This window comes from Panthera leo, chromosome D2 (genome assembly GCF_018350215.1).
Source record: "Panthera leo isolate Ple1 chromosome D2, P.leo_Ple1_pat1.1, whole genome shotgun sequence".
NCBI classification, from domain to species: Eukaryota; Metazoa; Chordata; class Mammalia; order Carnivora; family Felidae; genus Panthera; species Panthera leo.
This window is the reverse complement of record NC_056689.1, coordinates 52,036,069-52,060,546: the sequence shown is the minus strand read 5'-3', so window position 1 is coordinate 52,060,546 and position 24,478 is coordinate 52,036,069. Positions and strand designations below refer to the sequence as shown.

Here is a 24,478-nt window from a genome sequence, read left to right as displayed (position 1 = left end):
GCTCCGCCCCTACCCCATCTCACTGTCAGTCTGTCTCTCTCTATCTCTCTCTCTCTGACCTCAAACCCAACCAGAACATTTCTCCACTCTGCACAGAAATTCTCAGGCTCCTGTTGAGACCTGAACCACTGAGAAGCCAAGAAATTTCTTGTGTGACAGAATTGGAGACAAGAAGATTGGAGAATAAGCAGAAAAACTCCAATCCTTGGAGTAACACGAAGCAAACACGAACGTTTCAGATTTTTTTTTTTTTTTTTTACCTCTTTTAAAACGGTGGTTTTTTATGTCTCCTAACAAAATGGAGTAGCTGCAGCTACTGGGAGGCCAGAGAATGATTGTGCAGCTGAATCCTCCTCCTAACAAATGCCAAGGATTTCCTCCCTCGCGGTTCGCTGCTGCTAAATCAAACAATTATCAACGCAAGAAGGCAGTTTGCTAATCAAGAGGGATAAGACGGCTGTTTCTTTAAAGTGCGGAGCAGGGAAGGGGGAAGAAAGGGTCGTGTGCGGTGTCTTTTTAACCTTGCTGAAGGACGCAGCAGTATTTATTGACGTATGCAAATAACTGGGGGAGGGTGGTGCTTGGGAAAAAACAGGAACCAGAATCAGTTTCTCATTGCAGGGTGAACGCTCTGAGTTCCGGTGAAGGGAAAAGAGACGTGGCGAAATTGCTGTCTTTCTGTCTTATAAGCACATCTCTCACTAATACAGAAAAGGAACCAAGACATCAGAAAGGGTGAAGACGCTCTCACAGTATTTTTAGAGACCTTGCACGAGCCCCCCCCCCCCTCCCGCCCCCATTCCCAGCCCGACCTGTTCTTCTAAATGGGAGATTATGGATTTGCATTGCAATTGGCTAGTAGCGGTGGCACTGGATTTTCGCAAGTAAAACACCCGCCCGCTTTAGCGAGGGGCATTAACGATCACATTAACAATAACGCGTCTCTCTTTTTTTCCCGTTTCAGCTGCGCAAACCATGCAGGATGATTTACTGATGGACAAAAGCAAAACCCAGCCCCAGCCCCAGCAGCAGCGGCAGCAGCAGCAGCAGCAGCCCCAGCCCGAACCCAGCGCAGCCGAAGCCCCGTCCACGCCCCTCTCCTCAGAGACCCCCAAGCCGGAGGACAGTAGCGCAGTGCCGGCCCTCAGTCCCGCCGCGGCCCCGCCGGCCCCCAACGGTCCTGACAAGATGCAGATGGAATCGCCGCTCCTGCCGGGCTTGAGTTTCCACCAGCCCCCTCAGCAGCCGCCGCCGCCGCAGGAGCCCGCGGCGCCGGGCGCGTCGCTGTCGCCGTCCTTCGGCAGCACCTGGTCCACGGGCACCACGAACGCGGTGGAGGACAGCTTCTTCCAGGGGATCACCCCAGTCAACGGGACCATGCTCTTCCAGAACTTCCCGCACCACGTCAACCCAGTCTTCGGAGGCACTTTCTCTCCGCAGATCGGCCTGGCGCAGACCCAGCACCACCAGCAGCCGCCGCCGCCGGCGCCGCAGCCCGCGCAACCCGCGCAGCCCCCGCAGGCACAACCCCCGCAGCAGCGCCGCTCGCCCGCCAGCCCCAGCCAGGCGCCCTACACGCAGAGAAGTGCTGCCGCGGCGTACGGCCACCAGCCCATCATGACCAGCAAGCCGTCCTCGTCCTCGGCTGCAGTAGCCGCCGCAGCCGCAGCCGCCGCTTCGTCCGCCTCGTCCAGCTGGAACACGCACCAGAGTGTGAACGCCGCCTGGAGCGCGCCATCCAACCCGTGGGGCGGCCTGCCGGCTGGCCGGGACCCTCGCCGGGCGGTCGGCGTGGGCGTGGGCGTGGGTGTCGGGGTGCCCTCACCGCTCAACCCCATCTCGCCGCTCAAAAAGCCCTTCTCCAGCAATGTGATCGCGCCGCCCAAGTTCCCCCGCGCGGCCCCGCTCACCTCCAAGTCCTGGATGGAGGATAACGCTTTCCGGACGGATAATGGTAACAATCTGTTGCCATTTCAGGTAATGCTCCATTGCACCTGCACACACCTTCTACCTCGCTTCTTTGCCCCTTCTTCCCTGCCATTTAATCGTCCACTGATTTTTGTTCTTTAAAAAAAGGCATCGATGTCCAGCTCCCTTCTCCCCTTCCAAAGCCTCCATTTCACCGGGGCTGCTCTAGTTCCGGGGACAAGGGTGGGGGAACATTGTGACTGCTTGAGGAATCCTATTTAAGCGCCCTGATAAGATAGAAAAGGGCCTTTTTCTTTTGGTTTATTTTTTTTCCTTCACCGTGCGTGTGCCTCTTATTTTGACCTTCTTTTACAAGTAAAGGTGCAAGGTGCTGGCATGGTCCCAGGATGAGTAGACTGAGATTCCTGTCATTTTAAGTAGCTACACATTTCAGGTTATGCAACCTGGGTTCAGAGTGCCGCCTGAAAGCCATCCACTCCTAAACTACCCTGGGCCTACTCTTAAAGAGGTTAACAGCCCTTGAGTGGTGCTATTTCAGACAGTTGCATATGCTCAATTAAACTAATGTGAACACATGTGTTTATGTCTCGCTAAGGTGCTGGCATCATTAATAGCAATCAGCATATTGCCCCTGCCGGGAAAATTATGAGTGTGAGATTCCAATAAACTCGCGAACTCCTCCAGGGACCCAGTTGGGAGAATGGAAATTCTAGGGGTAACTCTTCCGATGTTACCTAGAAGAAAGACTTAGACATTGTTTTTCTAGAGCAAAGAGACAATAGGACGCGACCTTCAGAGCCATATTGCAATGGAGTCTATTTGCTAGCTAGCACTGAAATATTTAAAGCTGCAGTGTCCTTCAGTTGGGTTATTTAAGAAGACAATGCAGATCAATTACACCATTTGAAACTGGGCAGAGTGAAAGTCTTGCAACTTTAATGAAAAATGAGCCTTGTGTCTTGGTGTTAAATACCAGTGAAAAACCCAGGAAATGCCCCAGACAAAAAGGTTGAATGGAGTGTCCTTATTCTGTTCTTGTTTTCTAATCCAGCCCACGACCACATCAGTTAGTTGGCAGTGTCCTGAACATCTTGAGTTGGAAAAGGGGTGGTGAGGGTGAGTGTTCACTGGGAGCTTTTGTTCTCAGGCAAACATTTATCCTTCATTTACAAATTGATTTGGCTATAAGCTTCTAGGCTCAGTTAAAGAAAAGAAGAAAGGAAGGAGAGAGGAGGGGTTTGGACAAGACCCAATTTGGGTGGTCAAGGAAATGAAACAAATGCTTTGAGCATTGCTGAAAAATGGCAGAACCGACATTTGACAGAGGTAGAAAGCATCAGGTGCAATTGGAGCCTTCATTTTGTTCTTTACGTTTCAGATGTGGTGTTTGGGGTGGCTCCCATCCATGAAGGAGGAGATAGGGTTATTGAGAAGCACATGATTCTCTAGGCCAGAGCAAGGATTTTTAACCTTGACAGTTCAAGGGGATTCATGAAAGTTGTGTGTATGAGAGTTTTTCATGAGAAAGGATCTTGACAAATTTTCACCGAGGTCCTTTAGGCATGGAGGATTTTGATATTAAGGTGTATTTCTTTCCATTGTTCTAAAGTTTGTTTTAATAAAATGAAGAGACACTGCGAGATGGGATTAGTTTGGTAAAGAAAAGGAGGAATCTGCTTTCTGGAATTTCTCTATGTGCTTATTTTTGCGGTGAGGGGATAGAACAGGGAGACCGCATTTGGTAGGAGAGCCCTTTTTCTAACAGTTCCTCTGTCACTCCCTATCCAAGTCCAGTCTTAGAAGTTAACCTGAAATATGATAGGAACGTTTAGGGGTGAGAGCTGATGGTGTAGACATCATTTATCTTTTTCTAAGAGTTGAATATGAATACAACTAGCTTTTGATAATTGTCTCTGGAAATGAGGACTGGGGAGAGATTAAATCCATAAAATTTCCCTCAAACTCATGACACTACTCATGACAAGTAGTGTATGGATTGCCAGTCATTTACAGGCTATGCTAATGAGAGCCAGACAGACTGGTTTGACTTTGGTTTGTCTTTTCATCCGTAGTGGTGCTGTTGAGTAGGCAACGACGGCCAAAAGATTTGACTTTATGTCTCACTTCTTTGTCTTACTTAAAATGGAGCTTCAGTATTTTGAAGCAATAGTAGAACCAAATTAGGAGTAACCTGGTTGTTCTTTGGTTTTGGGTTGGAATATTACAAGACTTGAGTTAAGTATATCACATATGTTTAAAAAAACTAAAAACACCTTGAGTTTTGTGTTTAGAATTTTATATGTCTGTGCATTTATTTAAACATTTTTCTGTGAAAGGGAGAAAATATCATTTAAAAAAATTTTTTTTTCAGTGTTTATTTTTGAGAGACAGAGAGTGAGTAGGGAAGGGGCAGAGAGAGAGAGGGAGACACATAATTTAAAGCAGGCTCTGGGCTCTGAGCTGTCAGCACAGAACCTGATGGGGCTCGAACCCATGAACCGTGAGATCATGACCTGGGCCGAAGTCGAATGCCCAGCCGACTGAGCCACCCAGGCGCCCCAAGGGAGAAAATATCTTAAGTAGTCCTAGAGACTTTATTTTACAGACTCTCAGCTAAAAGGGGCTTGCAACAGTGATCTATTGTAATGTATCTTAATATGTATTTTTGAAATCCATATCCCCTCAGTGCTGCTTCACCCTCTTTTGCCAACCAACACAATAGATTTTTTTTTTTTTTTCCCGGAGCTTTCTTCTGTGGTTTATATTATAAAAGCAATAACTGTATTTGAATGTGGTTTTCCAAACTAGATGTTCCTTACCCCCTTCCCTCAATTCTAACAAAGTCGATTGGTTTCCCTGAGTTGGGGTGGCTTCTTCCTTTGGGTTTACTTGTATCTAAAAGCCATTTCATTTCTGTAAATAAGGAAACTGAGGTCCTGAGCGGTATAGTGACATAGCTCTAGTCTAAAGGTTTGGCTAATTTTGTTGATGTGTGTCCTTAACTTCCCTGTAGCATTAGTGCTGTCAGGTAGAATTAATTTTAAGTCACGTTCGCTTTGGGCTCCATTTAAAGGGACTTAGTTATGGAACTATCTAGTGAGGCTCTCTGTCTGGCTGATGCCTCTTGGCATCATGTACTTTCCGCTAACTGGCTCAGGAACAGTGAGGCACTCCACTGGGGGAATTCTAAATATGCATCATTCTGTATTTATATGAGACAGAGAAGCTTGGGACTGTAAAGGACTAAAGCAGAGATGTTTTCTATGTGTAGTGAATGTGGATTTTTGTCCAGAGAAGTTTAGAAGGGACTTTTAAGAATACCTATTCTACCATTCTGTTTATTTTCCAGAGGAGGAAATTGAAATCCCAATATGTGAAATTCCTTGCCCAAGTTTGGGTGGGTAGTTTGTATCAGAAGTAGGCTTTGGAGGCAGATTGCCTAGGTTTCAAAATCTTAACCCTGCCAGTCACTTGCCTTGTAATCTTGAGCAAATTATGCAGACATTTTGACCCTCACTACCTTTATCTATAAAATGGGAATAATAATTCCTTGCTTCATATGAGTTCAAAAGAGCAACTGCATTAGCACAGTGCTTGGCTCATAGTAAAGTATCACATAAATGTTGGGCTACAGTTACTGTTATTGTAACGGTGACCAGGAGTTCTGCATGATCTTTTCATAGTATGGATTACTGATTTCTCATACAGAGCAATCTGAATAACTGTAAACTTCTATTCAACATCATTTGATCTTTTTTTCTGTCTGAAGGTACCCTCTGGTTACTGTAACAATATGGTGACCCACCATTTACTTACAGGCCAGGCCCTGTGCTAAACAGTTTAGGTATAGTTTCTCATTAGAACTCCTTTGAGGTTCAGGACTGTTATAATCCTCATTATACTTGACAGAGAAATTGAAAGTTAGTACATTTACTTCATTTGCTCACAGTCACACAGCCAGTAACTCTCAGAGGTGGGATTTGAACCCAGGCAGTGTGCCTCCAGAGCCAGTCTCCACTCTTAATATCTTGGGTATGATAGCTCCAGGACATTAACAGTGCAGTGTAGAGGCAGTTAACAGTGCAGTGTAGAGGCAGGAGACTGGGCTGAATCTGTACTTGACCTTATGATATACCCTAGAAATAGTGCTTTTAAAAAATTTGTATTGATGGAAATGGAGGAAGAAAAATATGGTGTCATATATTTACTACCACTTTTTTGCAACAGTAGTCAGTATTTCCCTCTATTATTTATTTACTTAATTTATGTATTTTTGAATATTGTATTTTTTGGGGGAAAATTTCAAATCATATTTTGTTTTCTTTCTGCATCTCTGTTTTTATTCCTCTCCTCTTCCCTCCAAATTGAAAGACTTTTTATTTTTTGATGTAAGTCTAACTAAATATAGTGTTAATTTTGCTAGTGGGTTATCTATAACAGAGGAAAAATTCCTTATGTGAATTAATGGGAATATAGATTATTTTTAAAAATAAGTATGCTTATTTATAATTTTTAGGAAACATTAATATTTTTCAAGTCAATGCTCCTTTTTATTTCACAAGCCATCTTTTTAGGAAGTAATATAAATTGTCTAGTTTATGCTTGCTTTTGACTAAGGTTAGTATGACCTAGATTTAAAACTGGAGACTCTTCGGTTGATGGTTTCTTAAATACTGCTTTAATGCAAAACCACTTAAGGTCCACCCAACCCCACAAACTGTTTCAGAGCCTATTATGGCATGGTTACTGTGAATGCCAACAAAGCTACATTATCTATATTCTATTTAAAAGACAGGTTGGTTAGGAAATATTAGAAGGTTTTCTATGCTACTGAAAACATTAATCTGATAATATAAACAGTATACTTCAAAATTGCTTTTCAGTGTTGAAAAGTAGTTAGCTTTAAACTTTTTATGACCTTGCAGTGAGTTGATACAAAAGTATGCCTTCAGAAATGTAATGTTTTTAGATACTCTATAAGATACAATTTTCTGCTTAAATAGCTTTCTCCATTGGTTGGCCTATTTTGCTTTTTTCAAGGGCTATATAAGGTGTAATCCTTGTCCATTTGGAACTTGTCATTGCTCAGGTGGGTTTTGTAGTGTTTAGATCTGCAAGTGTCAGAAGATTATGGCTTTTTTTTACAATATGAAAAGTTTGATTAAGTCTTGTGGATTTTATTGAGGAGAGAAATGGAGAGGAGCATAGAGTAGTGGACAACCCATGAAGCTTGGAATGAGAAAGACACTGGTTGAAGCCACAGCTCTGTCATTGGTGATTGGGTCACATCATTTAGCCAATGATTCTTTTTACCAGTCAGCAAAAATGGAGAGAGAGCACCCATCTTCTGGGTTTGCTTTCAGAGAATGTGTACAAAGTTTTCAGAAAATTAGGTACTGGTATGGCTCTTAGATGTCTGCCTAACTACCTCTAATTATAGTCAGTTAGAGTTTAATAGAGGAAATATTGTTGATAATCAGAAGTCCAGAGTTAAACAGTAGTTGATGGCATCTGGAAATGGAGAAGGGCTGGAAAAATGTGTCTGGCAGGGATGGAAGAGCAGTGAAAGGCTCTTTGTATATTATGGTGACTGCCTGACCTAGAAAGGCAGTAACTACCTGTTTTTTGTACCTACCTGCTTTTTGTAACTACCTGCTTCTGCTTATGGCTGACTCACCAATGCAAGCATAAGATTTTTTCTTGCTCTGTGAACATTTTAATTGGGGTTGGGAGAAATGCCTACACTTGTAATTTCCCAACTGCCAGCAATGTTGATTTTGGTAGTTTTGGAGCAATAAAGGCTCCAATTTGAAGCTTCTTATTACCGCTTTCCCGAAGACCTTGCCTGGCTCTCTGTAGGAGTCCATGTGATTGTCAGAGATAGAATTCAGTATACAGCCCCAAGTTTGGATCTTGGGAGTTGGGGACTATAACCAGCACTGCAAAGGGGCTTTCCTGGAGAGATCATCATGCTTGCTGTAGTAGCCAGCCTAACAAGGGATTTCCTACAGCTGGTCTGTATTCCTTGTAAATGGCTTGTTCTGTGGGGGTTCTGTTATGTTTTGGTTCTATTACATTTAGTTTTCATATCCTTTAGTGTTCTTTACAGATGCTGAGCATGGAAATTTCTTAATATGAAACCATTTTACTTTTGCATTTTGACTTAATGTGAAATAGAAAGGGACTACTGAATGAAAATAATACAATAAATTAGTATCTTGGAATCCAGCCTACTTTTCTTTCCCCAGAAGCTTTAGTATATAATTCTCAGAAATAATAAATACATAATATGAATCCTTATTGGGATACTTCAGAGGAGAAAAACAGAAATGGGCACCAAACAGCCTTTATATCATTTTTAGGTGATCATAGAATTAATACACATGGAGGGAAGGAAACATTGTGTACTGATTTTGTATGCATAAAACTGTTGTACAGCCAAATATCTTCATTTGTTAGGCATTCAAACTTATTTCAAAGTCAAGATCAAGTACAAGAGGAAAAAAAAAATTCCCTTTCTTTAGTAACTCAGTGCAACTAATTAAATGGTCAGTGCCATCAAAGGACCAGTGTCTGGAAGTTCACAAGCACCTGACAGTAGCTACTCATTAAATGAATGAATAAATATTTGTTGTTATTATTTTCTAATTTTTAAAAAATGTTTATTTTTGAGAGAGAGACAGAGTGTGAGCAGGGGGGAGGAGCAAAGAGAGAGGGAGACACAGAATCAGAAGCAGGTTCCAGGCTCTGAGCTGTCAGCACAGAACCTGACGCAGGGCTTGAACCCACAAATCTTGAGATCATGACCTGAGCTGAAGTTGGACACTTAACCGACTGAGCCACCCAGGTGCCCCTGTTACTATTACTTTTAATGTTTATTTTTGAGAGAGAGAGAGAGAGAGAGAGAGAGAGCGAGCACGGGAGGGGCAGAGAGAGACAGAGACAGAATCTGAAGCAGACTCCAAGCTCTGAGCTGTCAGCACAGAACCCAACATGGGGCTCGAACTCACAAGCCATAAGATCATACCTAAGCTGAAGTCAGACTCTTAAACAACGGAGCCACCCAGGCCCCCCAAATGAATGAATAAACATTTAAACACGAGGTGCTATAGTTTTTTTTTCCTACAATATAGTATACTTAACATTTTTGAGACAGATTTGCCCTTATACCATTTCTCTACAAGGTGGTAGGATATGTCCATAGGGTATGGAAATAGGTTAATGTATATAATGTCACAAAGGACATCTTCAATTTGTAAAAATAGAAAATATCATTTGTGTTCCCAGGTTTAAGGACATCCGATAGTTTCTGGGATATGACTTTCTTTGTAGGTTTGGTATGTCAAAAAGCAAGCAGAGTTCTTGTTTTGACATAAAAGGTTTTGGGAGCCAATGCATGGGAGCACTAGCTTGCATCTTACAAGTTAAATTTTTCTTTACCTCCTCACTGTTAATCAACTCATTCTGCTAGAGTTAATTTATCCTGTCATGGTCATCTGTTTTGTTCCTTCTCAAATTGTTATTAATACTACAACTGACCAGAATGAGGGTCAGAATAATTTTGACAATAGCACTTAGACATATTAAGAAGAGAATTCTTTGGTCTAAGAGGTTGACACAGTAGGTTGCAGCAGACCCATTCAGTCATTCATTCATTTGAGGAATGTGAGATTGGAAAGCAGAGAGGTAAAGGGCCAAAGACTATCTTTTTTTTTTTTTTAATTTTTTAAACGTTTATTTATTTTTGAGAGAGAGAGAGAGAGATGGGGGAGGGGCAAAGAGAGAGGGAGACACAGAATCTGAAGCAGGCTGCAGGCTCTGAGCTGTCAGCACAGAGCCTGACGCGGGGCTCAAACGCATGAACTGTGAGGCTGTGACCTGAGCCGAAGTCAGATGCTTAACCCACTAAGCCACCCAGGCGCCCCAAAAGACCGTCTATCTTAAATACATGGTAGGGTTTGGTAACTGATTAGGGCTTAAAATACTTCAGAGGAAACATTTTCATGATCTGACAGTTTAACCCCCTACTCAAAGTCCAGGAGACCTAGTTCTTAGGTTTCAGATACACAGCAATTAAAAAGAACAAGAAGTAAATGTGCCCAGCACCTCTCTTTTGCAATCTGCTGTGGAAAATTTCCTTTCCTCTTTTGGACTAGAGAAATATAACTGAGATATGCAGTGGATTAAAAATAGTGAAGACCAGTAATGTTTATGAGATTGGGGGAAAGGCTGAGATACAGTTTTTGGATATGAATCTGTTTTTATGTGTTTGCATTTGGTTTTGTGGGTAGACTAGTCACCTCTTGGCTACATTGTTATTGAAAGCAATTGTGATCAGTAGAATCCTGAGTTCAGATAAGTAGTTAAGAAGGATAGCATAGGTCGTATTTTTGTTAACTACAAATCTATTACAGAACTCTTAGATCAAAGGGATGAGATTTATCTTGTTGAGTTTCTTTTGGGGTCTTCACTCAGTCATAATCCATGTACTCCAGCTTTTTGGTATTGTATTATATATATTATATATACACATGTATATATTATATACATGTTTGGGTTTTTTTTTGAGAGAGAGAGAAAGAGAGAGCTTGCACATGTGTACAGGAAGGGGTAGAGAGAGAGGGAGAAAGAGAATAATCTTAAACTGGCTCCATGCCCAGCTCTGAGCATGAGTTCATGACCTGAACTGAAATTAGGAGTTAGATGCTTAACCTGCTGAGCCACCCAGGTGCCCCTTGGGTGTTGTATTGTTTTTGATGTCTCCTCTCCAAGTAGATACAGTTTAAAAATACAGGGGACCCTGAATGCCAAGTACTGGCCTCACCCTTTTCATGGAAATTATCTTATTTAATCCTTTACTTAATCCTTACACATTTTTGTGAATTAGAAATTATCATCCCACTTGAAACTCAGAGAAGATTACCTGACTAGTAAGGTGATGGAGCAGGAGTGGAAACTTAGGTCTTTTGACTCCATCCATGTCCAGTTCTTCCATTCTATCCCTGCTTGCCTCTTATCTTGTCACTTACCATCTTTCAATATGCCTTTGATGTTGCACTCTTTCCCCAGATCTTCCCTGATACTCCTCATCCCACGTTGCCTTTATAACACTTGTCACTCTCCAAAATGAGCTGGTTTATTTTGTTTTGTCTCTCCATACTAGAGTGTATCCTCCCACAAGGGCAAGGACCTTTCCACCGCAGTGTCCACAGGGGTTGTGACAGCCTGGGATATTTTAGGCACATGGTAAATATTTGTTGAATGTGTTAATGATTTACATTTCGAAATGATTGATTAGGCATTTATTGGTCATTTGCATGTAGCTGCATGTAGCTAGCAATGTAAAAGTAATTTTACTTTATAAACATTAAACTAGCCTCTATCAGAGATAAGGCACTAGGGATTAAAGCTGAACCAAATCCTGTCAGACAGCTCCCGGACAAACATGAATTAAAATATAGAAGGTAGGGATGCCTGTGTGGCTTAGTTGATTGAGTGTCTTACTCTTGATTTTGGCTCAGGTCATGATTCCGAGGTTATGAGATTGAGCCCTCCATCAGGCTCTGTGCTGAGTGTGGAGCCTGCTTAAGATTCTCTCACTCTAGCCCTCTGCCCACCCACCCTGCTCGCTCACTCTCTCTTTCCCTAAAATGAAATGTGTGTGTGTATGTGTGTGTGTGTGTGTGTGTGTATGTATATACACAATATACATATATATGCACATGTATATATATATATATATATATATATATATATACATGTATATATATATACACATATGTTTATGCATGGATGAGTTTATAACTGTGTGATATACACAACAAAGAGAGTCTATACTTGAATCAGAGGAGGGAATGATTAAATCTTTGTGTCTGTGTGTGTTTGTGTGTTGAGAAGACTCCAGGAAAGTCTTCACAGTTTAAAATATTTTCAGTTTTTCTGATTTTGAAAGTAATCCATGTTCACCATTAAAACTGAGGGAAAAAAATTGCTCATAATCCTATTATGATAAGTAATAGATAAGTACTCCTGTTTTAGTGTATTTCTGCCAGTTATCTCTTTTATGTATATGTAAAACGTATTTATGTGGTTGAGATGATTCTGTGTTAACAATTTATAGCTGTATTTTTTAGCTTTTCATATCATTAAATTTATAAACATTTTTTATTACTGCATAATATTCTAACACAGCAACACAGCAATCCATTAAAATTTAACAAGTCACTTTTTAAAAATGTTTATTTATTTTGAAAGAGAGAGAGTGTGCATGTGCACACATGTGAGCAAGGGAGGGGCAGAGAGAGAGGGAGAGAGAGAGAAACCCAAGCAGGCTCTGTGCTGTCAGCGCAGAGCCCAACTTGGGGCTCAGTCTCACAAATGTAAGATCAAGACCTGAGCCAAAATCTATAGTTGGACGTTTAACCAGCTGAGGCACCCAGGCACCCCAGTAAATCATTTTTATATTTGGAGGATTTAGGTTGTTTTCAGTTTTTAACTATTAAACATAATGCCGTTATGAACATTTGGGGGCATTTTAAAGCTTTATTTAGAGCTGAATGGTCAGGGTTCCATAGGCACACCTAGGGGATAGGTTAGGGGTTGCAGCAAAGAAGATTTGCTTTAAGCAGAGGGAACAGCAGGTATACAGGAAAGAACAACACAGTATGCTGTGAGAGCAGATGGTGCAGAGCAGGGCAGGGATGAGGCGAGTGAGAAACGAGGTTAGAGAAGCAGGTAGGGGCCAGATCACAAGGACATTCCAGCATTCATTACCTTCAACTTTGTCCGGTAGGGGGACATTCAAGGATTTTTAAGCTGAGAAAGATAGCCATTTTAAGGCTGTTAGGTTGGTGAGTGAAGTTATCACATTTTTGTTTCAGAAAGATTATTCTGAGCTATAGATTGTCAGGGACCAAACACAGGGTAGCCAGTTAAAATGTAAGGATCTAAAGTGATTGAGAGGAAAAGACAGACTTGAGAAATAAAATTAGGAGGCCAACTGGAAGCACTGGTGATTGCTTGGATATGAGGAAGAGAGAAGGAGGAGTTTAGAATGACTCCCAGGTTTTAGTTCAGGCAGCTGGAGAAAATGATCTAGAGGTGAAAATGCTCAATAGTGGCAGATTAGAATTTTCATGACTCATAAGCCAGGTGGGTTTAGAGTGGAGGAACTTCAGAAGGGAAAGCTATGTGTTGGGAATATTTGAGCAAGTGATTTGACATCTCTTATCCACCCATGCTTTTGTGTGACTCTCAATGTGTGGGAAGGAAAACCTTATTAAGATAGATTACTTCATGGACTGCTTATTAGAACACTAAATCTGAGAGAAGAAATAACTACCATTCTAAGTCAAGTGCTTTTACTGATTCTAGCCTGATTTTTTGTTGTTGTTGTACCCTGAGAATTAGAGTATATGTTAGCTGATTAGTCATCTTGTTTATGAGTTACAGCCTGGCATTGCAAAGAACTACAAGGAATTGTTAACCAGTCAATCAAAGGGGAGGATCACAGGCAATAAGAGAAATGAAACCTGGAATCTGTTATTTTTATGTTGAATAAACTCTCTTGAGATGTAGTGGATATTATTAGACAGTCTGAAATATAATTAATAAGGTCTTAACAAAGTTGATATTAGACCATTTGGTATTTAGTTGGCTGTACTAATATGGGTGTGAACATGATAAAATGTTTAGAAGCTTAGGATCCATAGAGCCACAAGGAGATGTCCTTTGTGGGAGGGTAGAGGGTGGAGGGGAAAGGAAATGGGGCCAGGGTATAGGAACCACCAGAACTGTAACTTGTTTATTTCTTTGTATTTCTAGGGAGAAAAGTGGGCTGTACCATTCATTAAATTTCCAAAGGGACCCATAACTCAAAAATAGTTAAGAATCATAGATTTAGAGTAAAAGCACTGCTACGTGGCACCCAATAAACCTTTATAAAGTTTGAAGCCTTTGATGTCTCATAAAATTTTTCTCCCTTTTCATATATTCACAGAGAAATTCTGCCTAACTTTAATTTAAGAACTTTCTAAATAAAAGGGTCCCAAATCCTCTTTTATCTAGCTTTCTCTAGAGCATTCAAAATACTTTTCATCATAAAAATAGTTTTTGGGGTCCCAAATCCTCTTTTATCTAGCTTTCTCTAGAGCATTCAAAATACTTTTCATCATAAAAATAGTTTTTGGGGGGCACCTGGGTGGCTCACTTGGTTGGGCATGGGCATCTGACTCTTGGTTGCAGCTCAGGTCGTGGTCTCAGGGTTGTGAGATGGAGCTCCACATAGGGCTCTGCACTGAGTGTGGAGCCTGCTTAGGATTTTGTCTCTCTTGGGACGCCTGGATGGCTTAGTTGGACGTTAAGCGTCCAACTTCCGCTCGGGTCATGATCTCACGGTTTGTGAGTCTGAGCCCCGCATCGGGCTCTCCACTCTCAGCACAGAGCCTGTTTGGGATCCTCTGTCTATCTTTCTCTCTACTCCTCCCCTGCTCACATCTTCTCTCTCTCTCAAAAAATATTAAAAAAAAAACAAGAAGATTTTCTTTCTCTCCCTCTGTCCCTTTTCTCCACTTGCTTGTGCTCATGTGCACACACACTCTCTCAAAAAAAAAAAAAAAAAAAATAATTTTTTGGCATTCATTTCATTGGTTTACATGTATTAAATTAAATCACAGAATTACAGTAATACAAACATTAAAAATGGAAACTCTCTCCCTCTCTCTAAGCCCCTCCCTCTCTCTCTCTCTCTCAAAATAAGTAAATAAACTTAAAAAAAAAAAAAAAAGGCTTAGGGACAAACCCACCACCTCTAGGTAAGCTTGCAGCTCATCTGATAGGACAGAAATTTCTGGGCTAATCTGTGACAGGTATTGAGTATACTGTGGATATTTTTTATAGGGAAGATGTAACTCATGGGTTAATCTGGAAAATCATTTAATCAAAGCTTCAACTATAGTAGATGCTTGTGTATTTTAATAAATGGCTAGCAAGTTTTAATTCAAGAGAGGGACGTTGTTTCATTTTGGTATAGGAGGTACAATTTAGAAATACTGGCTTTCAGAAATTGCTTGTATACAGATGACCTCCTCTCCTCAGAGGAATATTTGCACTCTCCCATTCACTTCTTTGTCATTGCTATGACCTCAGAAGGCCCATTCCTATTACTGTAACTTAATGAAGAAAGTAGAGCTAGGGGAGGGGATAGAAGTTGAGGGCTTGTGTGGTAGAGGGACCATTGGCCTTGGTCTCAGTGATAGACCTGCAGCTCATTGAAGAGAAGTGTATCAGACCTTGAGGTTTCACATAGAAATAGGGTGGCTGCTGATCCAGGGTTTTTTGTTTAGCTTTGTAACCAATTAACTGCTTATAAGCTAGTGTGGAAACCTATCCATCATCTATTTCCTGGTTCCTATTGGTACAGAGCATTTTAACAGAGCATTTTGGAATACAATTTAAGATGTGTGATATCAAGTCCTGGTAAGCGCAATTGACCAAACTTTTGCCAGTTCTCAACTTTTTCCAGCATCGTGTTCTGCATATACCTAAACTAAAAGACCCTGTTCTGTTTGTTTGTTTGGGGGAGGTAATTGCTGTTTTTTGATTGGTACCTTAAGTTAAAGCTTTGCCAGGCTCCTCATTGTCATCGTGCTCATTCAAAGGGTAAAAATTATCTGGAGAAAGAAAAAGACTTTATTACTTAAATCTATGTAATGGCAGTATCAAAATACTGAAACTGGTTAAAAAATAGTTGCTCCTTAAGCTACAAAAACACAATCTAAATACTTTGAACCATTTTACAATGCTGATGAAACATTATTTTGCAATGTTTGTGAGATTAAACTTTGTATTGATTTTAAGCAGAATGAAGACAGATGAATTGTGTTAATGCTTCAGGCTACTGCAAAGTAAAACTTTGATGAATGGAAATTTTTAAATTCCACTTCAAAGGCATTATGAATTTAGCATTTTAGAAGATTTGAGCCTGGGTGGGGAGATAGATTTTATCGTTATTTGCCCTTGAATTCCTTAACATTCCAAAGACATGAGCTCATCTGAAGGTAGCAAAATTATTTAGTTAACATTTTAGGGCTTACTGTGTACTTTCTACTTATTTGCCAATGTAGATGATCCTATTTGACCCACCAACTTTGGTATGATCTAGCATATGAAATGTTATTCCATTGTAGCTATTTTAAAGTTGGTGAATCATGCAAGTATAGCACAAGATTTTCATTTTAAAATACAATGGGGTATTTGATATTCTAATTTAGGCCTAGATTCTGTTAAATGTGGAACACAGAGACTTAAGGAAAATTATAGCTTAATATCAAAAATGCAAGGCCTGAGTGAGGAGGAAAGAAAGAAAAATCTTTTGATAGTGAATATATTGCTTCACGCTGAGGGACATAATGGAGGGTTGAAGCAGACAGGGGAGTTGGAGTGACACATTCTGTTAGAGGGACATAAATAATAGAGAATGTATTGAATACTGAGACGTCAAAGGACATTGAAAGACATGAAGAAGATTTCAACGAAGAGGACAAAGCTAGGTAAAAGGATGCTTCAGCTTTTGTTACAACAATTAAATATTCAAAAAGGCAGCCATTTTATACTGTCCAGGAAGTTAAGCAGTTGCTCATTTGATATTCTGGTTTTATGCAAGCAGGCCATAGGCAAGTAAGCTGACATCAGGGATTTATATTAAGAAGTTTCTTCTAGGAAATGTCATAAGCAAGTTCAAAACGCAATCTTTTAATCTCCTGTGGCATGATCGTAATATTTATGATGCCTCTAAGACACTTCATGTTTGTTCTAAACCATCAAAGAAAGACCGTGTGTTCAGCATAATTTGCATTGTGTATATTATTAATGATCCAGTCTGATGACTTCTTATGGTACTCAGTTACTGTAAAAAGTCAACCTATGTAGAAAAGAAATGTGTAGATTTATGTTCCATAGAGACAGCTCTATAAACCATCATGCTGTGTAAAATTCTTATATATTCTTTTGTATATTTTTTATCTCTATTATAAATCCAAAGAAATTCACATGCATCATACGTGGCAGTGTTGTTAACTGGAGTTTGAATTCAGTATTTAAAAGGTACATACTGTGTTCTTGGACTAGTGTTAAGTTTAATGGATGACACAAATTATCTGAATCCTGTCCTGAGGAACTAATATACATGCAACAGAACATTATATGAAAGCAAGTAACAGATTGTGTGATGTGTCAGTTGCAGTGAACAGCCAAGGAGGGGCAAGAATTTGGCCTAGAATGGTTTAAAAAAAAAAAGTGATAAAATTAACAGAGAGGGTCCTTGTAGCTCCCATTTTGTAACATATAAAGGATTTAGCTAGAGAGAATGAGAATCCAGAGTAAGAAAAGAAAAATGAGTAAGAAGTGGGGTTATTGAGCAGAACTTCCTGACTTGAGTAGGAGACCTTTAGATCTTACTGGGAGATAAGAATGATTTGGATTTTTTTAGGATTAAAAAAAAATACATTTTTATTTACTAGATTCTACTTGATTTTAATCGAGTGCCTTACACCGCTTGGCCATGCTACTGCTGACTTTCTGTTTGATTTTAAAAAGCACTTAAGATGTCTTTGTACAGGGGTGCCTGGCTGGCTCAGTTGTTAAGTGACCGACTCTTGATTTCGGCTCAAGTCATGATCTCACAGTTTCGTGGCTTCGAGCCCCACATCGGGCTCTGCGCTGGCAAGCATGGAACCTGCTTGGAATTCTCTCTCTCCCCCTCTCTTTGCCCTCCCCCATTTGTGCTGTCTCTGTCTCTCTCAAAATAAATAAATAAACTTAAAAAAAAAAAAGAGATGTATTTGTACCTACTAGATTGCAAGAGAACATAGATTAGAAGTAGCTGAGAAAGATGACATAAAGGTAAAGTAAGGATTCAAAGTGGAGTCCAGAATGAGACTAGTACTGATGATGCTTATCATGACAGTGCCAGTCTTGAATGTCTGGTTGAGGAATGTGGATTCTTCTGCTGACTGTGGGAACCCTGAAGAACTAAGATCAGGGCAGTGGGACAATAAAAATAGATATTTAGAAAGACCAGGCACATTGATTGGAGAAATGTGTGTGCCTGCCACAGTACAACCTGGGGTCAGGGAGGGTGGTGAGAAGGCATGATAGTTATCTTGGATTTAGCACAAATCTAGGAGGGTATAACTATGAGAAAACTTACAAAGGAAAATATGTCACGAGTGCTGACTGATGGATTAGAGGATGTGAAGGAGAACAAGATCATTTTGAGCTGTTATGTGTAAAACAGTATCTACTTTTAGGCTTTTTTTTTTTTTTTTTTTATCTTTCTCTTTCCTTACGTGGCTTTGCTCCATCTAAAACTAGGTGACATTGTATTGCCCACAACGTTCCCCATAGAGGTCTCTATCCATTAAGAGGATTGAGGAAGAAGAGAAGAAAATAGTCTTCCCCCTTCTCTCTTTTTGGGACTTCCAGAGCCTCAAACTGCAGCCTTCTCTCTGAATTTTATCATTTGAATTTCAAGAAGGCAAAACTACGATTGCTTATTCTCATTCTTAAACTACTGATAAGAATATTTCCACTTCTTGACTCTGTCCCCACAGTAAATTGAGTGTTATGGCACTGAGGGGCTATTCAAATGAGAATGAGCAACAGGCATGCAATTAAAATTGGAGAAGTAGAACCGATAAAAGGTCAGGCTCTGGGAGTGAATGAGAGCATCTTTTTATGCTGCAGTATTCCCTATAACTTCGGCTCCACCTCTGTAGAATTCATAAAAGGGTCATCTTATCTTTTCAGCAATTTATGTTGACTTAACTGTGGATAGAACCCTTGCAGGTAGGCTGGAGAATGGTTTGTGCTTGTAATTTTTTTTTACATTAAAACATATACCCACATCTCTCTTTAATATGTATGTATGTATACACACACATATACATGCACCCTTGCAGAGACTTGAGTTGGAGACATCTTGAATAGACTATGTAATCATGAATTAATGATGTAAAAGTCAAAAATTTCTCTTTGATTTTGGAGTACTGTTTGTCATTGGTCATTCATTTTGTTTTACTTTAGAGAAAGAGAGCACGCAGGAGCCAGGGAGAGGGGCAAAGGGAGAGAGAGAGAGAGAGAGAGAGAGATGAGAGAGGGGAGAGAGAGAATTTTAAGGAGGTTCCATGCTCAGTGTGGGGCCCAATCTCATGACCCTGGGATCATGACCTGAGCCAAAATCAAGAGTAGTATGCTCAACTGACTGAGCCACCCAGGTGCCCCTATCATTGGTTGTTCTTAATCATGTTCTGTTAAAATGAACTTAATTTGATTTAAGCATTCATTGGTGGTAGAGAGGCTTAAGAATACTGAAAATCAAAGTAAAGCAGCCAAAGTTGCAAAATTGATTGTGGATCATCATATTGATAAATCAAGCAAATGTGGTACTATTTAGATTCTGCCATGATGGTTTTTTTCATTAATATATGAAAAAGTTGGGAAAGATTTTTATTCTGATGTTGTATATTAGGTTGCTGTAGGTTTTGGAGTGTATCTGATGTCTTTATTAAAAAAAAAAATCTTTGAATTTACTGATGTGGAGAGCACTGAGAAAGTTGAAAAAGTAAATGGTGAAAATAAGTTTGGGTGGGATGGATGACTATTTGGGGGTAAGCAAAATATGTGTTACTTTACATTAACATGTGTTCAATGGTGAAAAGTTGAAAATTGAGTCATATATATGATTTTCTGTTTAGTGATTTGGGGATAAATTTAGTTTTTCATAAATATGGCCTACTTAAGTAGTTGTAATTCTGGAGTTTAAATGTGACCACTGATAGGAATCAAAATGGCAGGGTGTAATTCACTCAACTGGGGAGAGTTGGTGGATTTCAGCTAATTGGCCACATTATAATCTGCTCTAGACTAGGGAGTTTACCTTGGCTATTGGATTTAAAATGGTGTTCCACTAAGTCCTGAGACTAAAAAGTAGTAGAGATGACCACATTTGCTGTGTGTCTCCTCTAAAACCCCACCCACTTTTACTCTACAGAGCCAGTCAGGAGTTGGGTACCAAATCATGAAAATAATAAGAGTTCTACAGCATCTGAAAATTTAGATCATGGTCCTAGCCCATTTATAAGACTCAGAAACAGGAGTGAAACTGATATACCTGTTTCTAACTTAAATGTTATGATCTTCTACTCTGGCATAGCAGGAACCATAGGGCCCATGTGATTTGCTTTTTCATTCTTCTGAAATAAGGTAGATTGTTACAAGTGTGTATTTTAATTTAGGTGATTTAAATCATTTAGAACAACTTACATACACTGTTGACCTTTGAACAATATGAGGGTTAAGGGCCCTGACCCCCTGCACAATCAAAAACCTACATACAACTTTTTTTTTTTTTTAATGTTTTTATTTATTTTTGAGACAGAGATGGAGCATGAGCAGAGAAGGGGCAGAGAGAGAGGGAGACACAGAATCTGAAGCAGGCTCCAGGCTCTGAGCTGTCAGCACAGAACATGACCTGAGCCGAAGTCGGACGCTCAACCGACTGAGCCACCCAGGCGCCCCTACGTACAACTTTTTTTTAAAAATTTATTTTTAACTAGTTTCTACACTCAACATGGGGCTAAAACTCACAACCCCAAGATCAAGAGTTGGCATGCTCTATCAACTGAGCCAGCCAGGTGCCCCACCCACATAAAACTTTTGACTCCCTTAAAGCTTAACTAATAGCCTACTGTTGACCAAAAGCCTTACTGATAACAAACGATTGGTTTAACACATATTTTCCATGTTCTATGTTTTTTTATTTTTATTTTTTCCTGTTATATGTTTTATATAACTGTATTCTTACAATAAAGCAAGCTATAGAAAAACAAATGTTATTAAGAAAATCATAAGGAAAGAAAATACATTTACAGTACTATACTATATTTATTGAAAAAAATATAAGTGGACCCATGCAGTTCAAGCCTGTGCTGTTCAAGGATCAGTCATAATTACTTTTTTCTGATGGTTCCTGTTCATTATGCATCCTCAATATAACTTACTGCATTTTACAAGGCTTATTTATTAACCTTGCCAAAGCCCTATGCAAAGACCACCAGGAAACCTGTTGATCATACAAAGCTGGCATTCCTAAACTTGCTGAATAGGCTCCACCTTGACAGAAGCTCAGGAGGGTCTTAGAAGGGGGGAAGGGGAATTAGGGTACTTAAATAGAGGCTAAGGTTAGTAATTGGGTGCTTTGAGGGCAGAAATTACTAAACAAAGTTTGGGCAGGGATTATTGGTTACATAGTAAACTGGTTTAGTTGCTGGGCTAGTCAGTGGTCTTAACTTTGGAATATAAGAATTCAAAGCTGAGTTTCTGTTAAATATGTAGCCCAATAAAAATAGACCACAAGGCACATACGATAATTTTAAAGTTTCTGGTAGCACAGTTAAGAAGTAAAAAGAAATAGGTGAAATTAATTTTAATAATATATTGTATTTAACCCACTTTATCCAGAATATCATTTCAACATGTGATCAATATAAAAATTATTAGTAAGATATTTTGCTTTATTTTTTCCATACTAAGTCTTCAAAATCCAGTGTGTATTTGATACCTACAACACATCTCAATTTGTTCTAGCAATATTTTAGTTGCTTAATAGCCACATGCAGGTAGTAGCTACTATATTGGACACTGAAGATATATAGACCTGTTTTAGAACAAATGGGTCTGAATGAGCTGATACTTAAAGCCATTTGATCTTAGATAATGTTCTGTGTCATGATTTGGCAGTTTATCTGTACAGGAAGTCATAGTATAGTTTTATAATTTGTGGTTTCTGTTTCATTTTGCACTTTTATGCATAAATCTGAGGTCTTCCATTAGCATGCCATTATTAATAAAACATGTTACACAAAGAGATACAATATGAATTTACAAGGAACATGTAAGAGTTTTCTTGTATACTTGATAGATTGTCTACTAGATTAAGTATTTGCTTCCAGTAGGCAGAATATTTCAACACATTTTTTTTTAAATTTTTTTTTTTTTTTAACGTTTATTTATTTTTGAGACCGAGAGAGAGACAGAGCATGAACAGGGGAGGAGCAGAGAGAGAGGGAAACACAGAATCGGAAGCAGGCTCCAGGTTCCGAGCCATCAGCCCAGAGCCCGACGGGGGGCTCGAACTCACGGACCGCGAGATCGCGAGATCGCGAGATCGTGACCTGAGCTGAAGTCGGACGCTCAACCGACTGAGCCACCCAGGCGCCCCTTAACACATTTTTTAAAGCTATTGAGGTTTTCGAGCAACAAATATTCAGAAATGGGTAGATATATATATTGTACTGCTGCTGTTTCTGTTGATTTTATGTGGTGCTTTCTTTACAGTTGAGAAAAACATTTTAAATATGTTCTCATTTTTATCACTAAAGATATTCCTAATTATTATCTTTGAGTTTTATGTTTACATGCTATTTTCTTTTTTAATTGTATTTTAGAGAGAGAGAGTGTGAGTGGAGGAGAGGGGTTGGGGCAGAGAGAGAGAGAGAGAGAGAGAGAGAGAGAATATCGCAAGCAGGATCCATGCTCAGTGTGGAGCCCGATGCAAGGCTCAATCCCAAAAGCCCAGGGATCATGACCTGAGCCGAAATCAAGAGTCAGACACTCAACTGACTGAGCCTATGTTTACATTTTAAACGAGATTGTTTTTATTTTTATTTATTTATTTATTTATTTTTAATGTTTATAAATGAGATTGTTTTTATTTTTTTAATTTTTTTTTTTTTAACGTTTATTTATTTTTGAGACAGAGAGAGACAGAGCATGAACGGGGGAGGGGCAGAGAGAGAGGGAGACACAGAATCGGAAGCAGGCTCCAGGCTCTGAGCCGTCAGCCCAGAGCCCGATGCAGGGCTCAAACTCACGGACCGCCAGATCGTGACCTGAGCTGAAGTCGGACGCTTAACCGACTGAGCCACTCAGGCACCCCAATGAGATTGTTTTTAAATAGGATAGATGAGTTGTCCACAAAATCATGAAATTTTTCAAGTGAAAAGCATTTTAAAAAGTACTGTATATCCACTGAAGCTTTGTTCATACCTTCAGTTTTTCAAGTGACTACAGATTGTTCAGTAATTTAAGTATTATTCCTTAAAGATGTGCATGTGTGTGTGTGTGTGTGTGTGTGTGTGTGTCTATGTCTGTGTCTGTGTGTGATATTTTCCTTCCTTTCTTTTGGTCTTCAATAACTTTCCTATCTTATATTATTTCAAAATAATCACTGCGGATTTTTCATATGCCTTCTGTCTATTCAGTTCCACTTAGTTGGATGTAATTTATTTGCCGCTTGCTTTCCATAGTTTTCAGCCTATAAATTATGCCTGACTTTTACCTCAGTTCATCATTATTTCATGAAGACAGAATTGAAGTTCATTGTGGACTTGCATACCGTGGTATATGACCATCTTCACTTTCCTGTATGATGATGGAGAAAAATGGTATTCATTTGCTTATTTTATTTATTTCACACTTATTTGGTGCTTGCTTTATGCTGTGTAGTGTACTAAATGCTTCACAGATATTGTAGTAACATCCATGTGAGGTAGGTATTACTGTTATCCGCGGTTTTATTTTTATTATTACTCACTTATGAGGATACTGATCCACAGGGAGGTTGAATAACTTGTCCAATTCTACTGAAATTTAAGTGCCTATGATGTGCTGTGATTTACTTACTATGTACCTAACTGCTGAGCACCAGAGCATTAGAATTCTGGCTGTCACTGGTCATCCCAGTGAAGAGACTAACTATCTTGCATATACAGTTGTGCAAATAGTGAGTTCTGTCTGTGCTTTGCTTTTTATATTTTCATAGCTTTTCTCTCCTTTTTCCTTCCTCAAATCATGCCTTGAAATTCCTCTTCATTTTTGCTTTTAGAATATTGTATATACCCTATAGTTTCGTTGAGTGAGGGTAATCATAACACTGCCTGTCAGCTTGCTTATTTTTTCCTCTGCTTCTAGAAGGCACAATATATTCCAGGGATGATAGAGTTCATGGAAAGAGTACTGTCTGTGTGTTTATACTATAAAGTATTTATGTTTACATATAAAATTTTTTACATTGGTATCTCACTTCTTAGGTAGTAAATGTTTCCACAACATTTTGGGAATAAAAAAAATTTGTAAATTGAATCAGTTTCAGAACTTCCAAATAGCTATACCTTAAAAGGAGATCCTAGTTTAATTGCTTTTCAAAGGCAAATTATTGCTTTATGTTTTCCACTGAACTATTTCCCCAGAATAAGGTTTGACACACAAATTTAAGTAAAACATTAGGGTTTTTTTAAGTTCTTTAGTAGGTCTGGAATTCAGCTTAATGAATAAGAAGCCATAATATAAGAAGGTACATTTCTTTTTCACTCTTTCTCCTGCCACACGCATCAGGATGAATAGAAAAATAATGGTTAGATAATAACAGAAATGAGAATTATTAACTAGGAATGATTCTCAGCCTAGAAGCAGAAGAACACAATGATTTGAA

General features: G+C 39.5%; 1 protein-coding gene across 7 annotated transcripts in view; it reads left to right on the top strand.

Moving 5' to 3' along the window:
- Nucleotides 1–24,478, top strand: part of CPEB3 (cytoplasmic polyadenylation element binding protein 3) — a 188,760-nt gene that overhangs the window by 32,722 nt on the left and 131,560 nt on the right. For 5 of the 7 annotated variants that reach the window (XM_042909055.1, XM_042909056.1, XM_042909060.1 and 2 more), the window contains one exon: nt 965–1,977. In XM_042909055.1, coding sequence (XP_042764989.1) covers nt 976–1,977 — 1,002 coding nt within the window. In that variant the 5' untranslated portion in view covers nt 965–975. Of the gene's footprint in view, nt 1–621; nt 736–964; nt 1,978–24,478 lie in introns of all 7 variants that reach the window. The other 2 variants (XM_042909058.1, XM_042909057.1) reach the window with 1 other exon arrangement.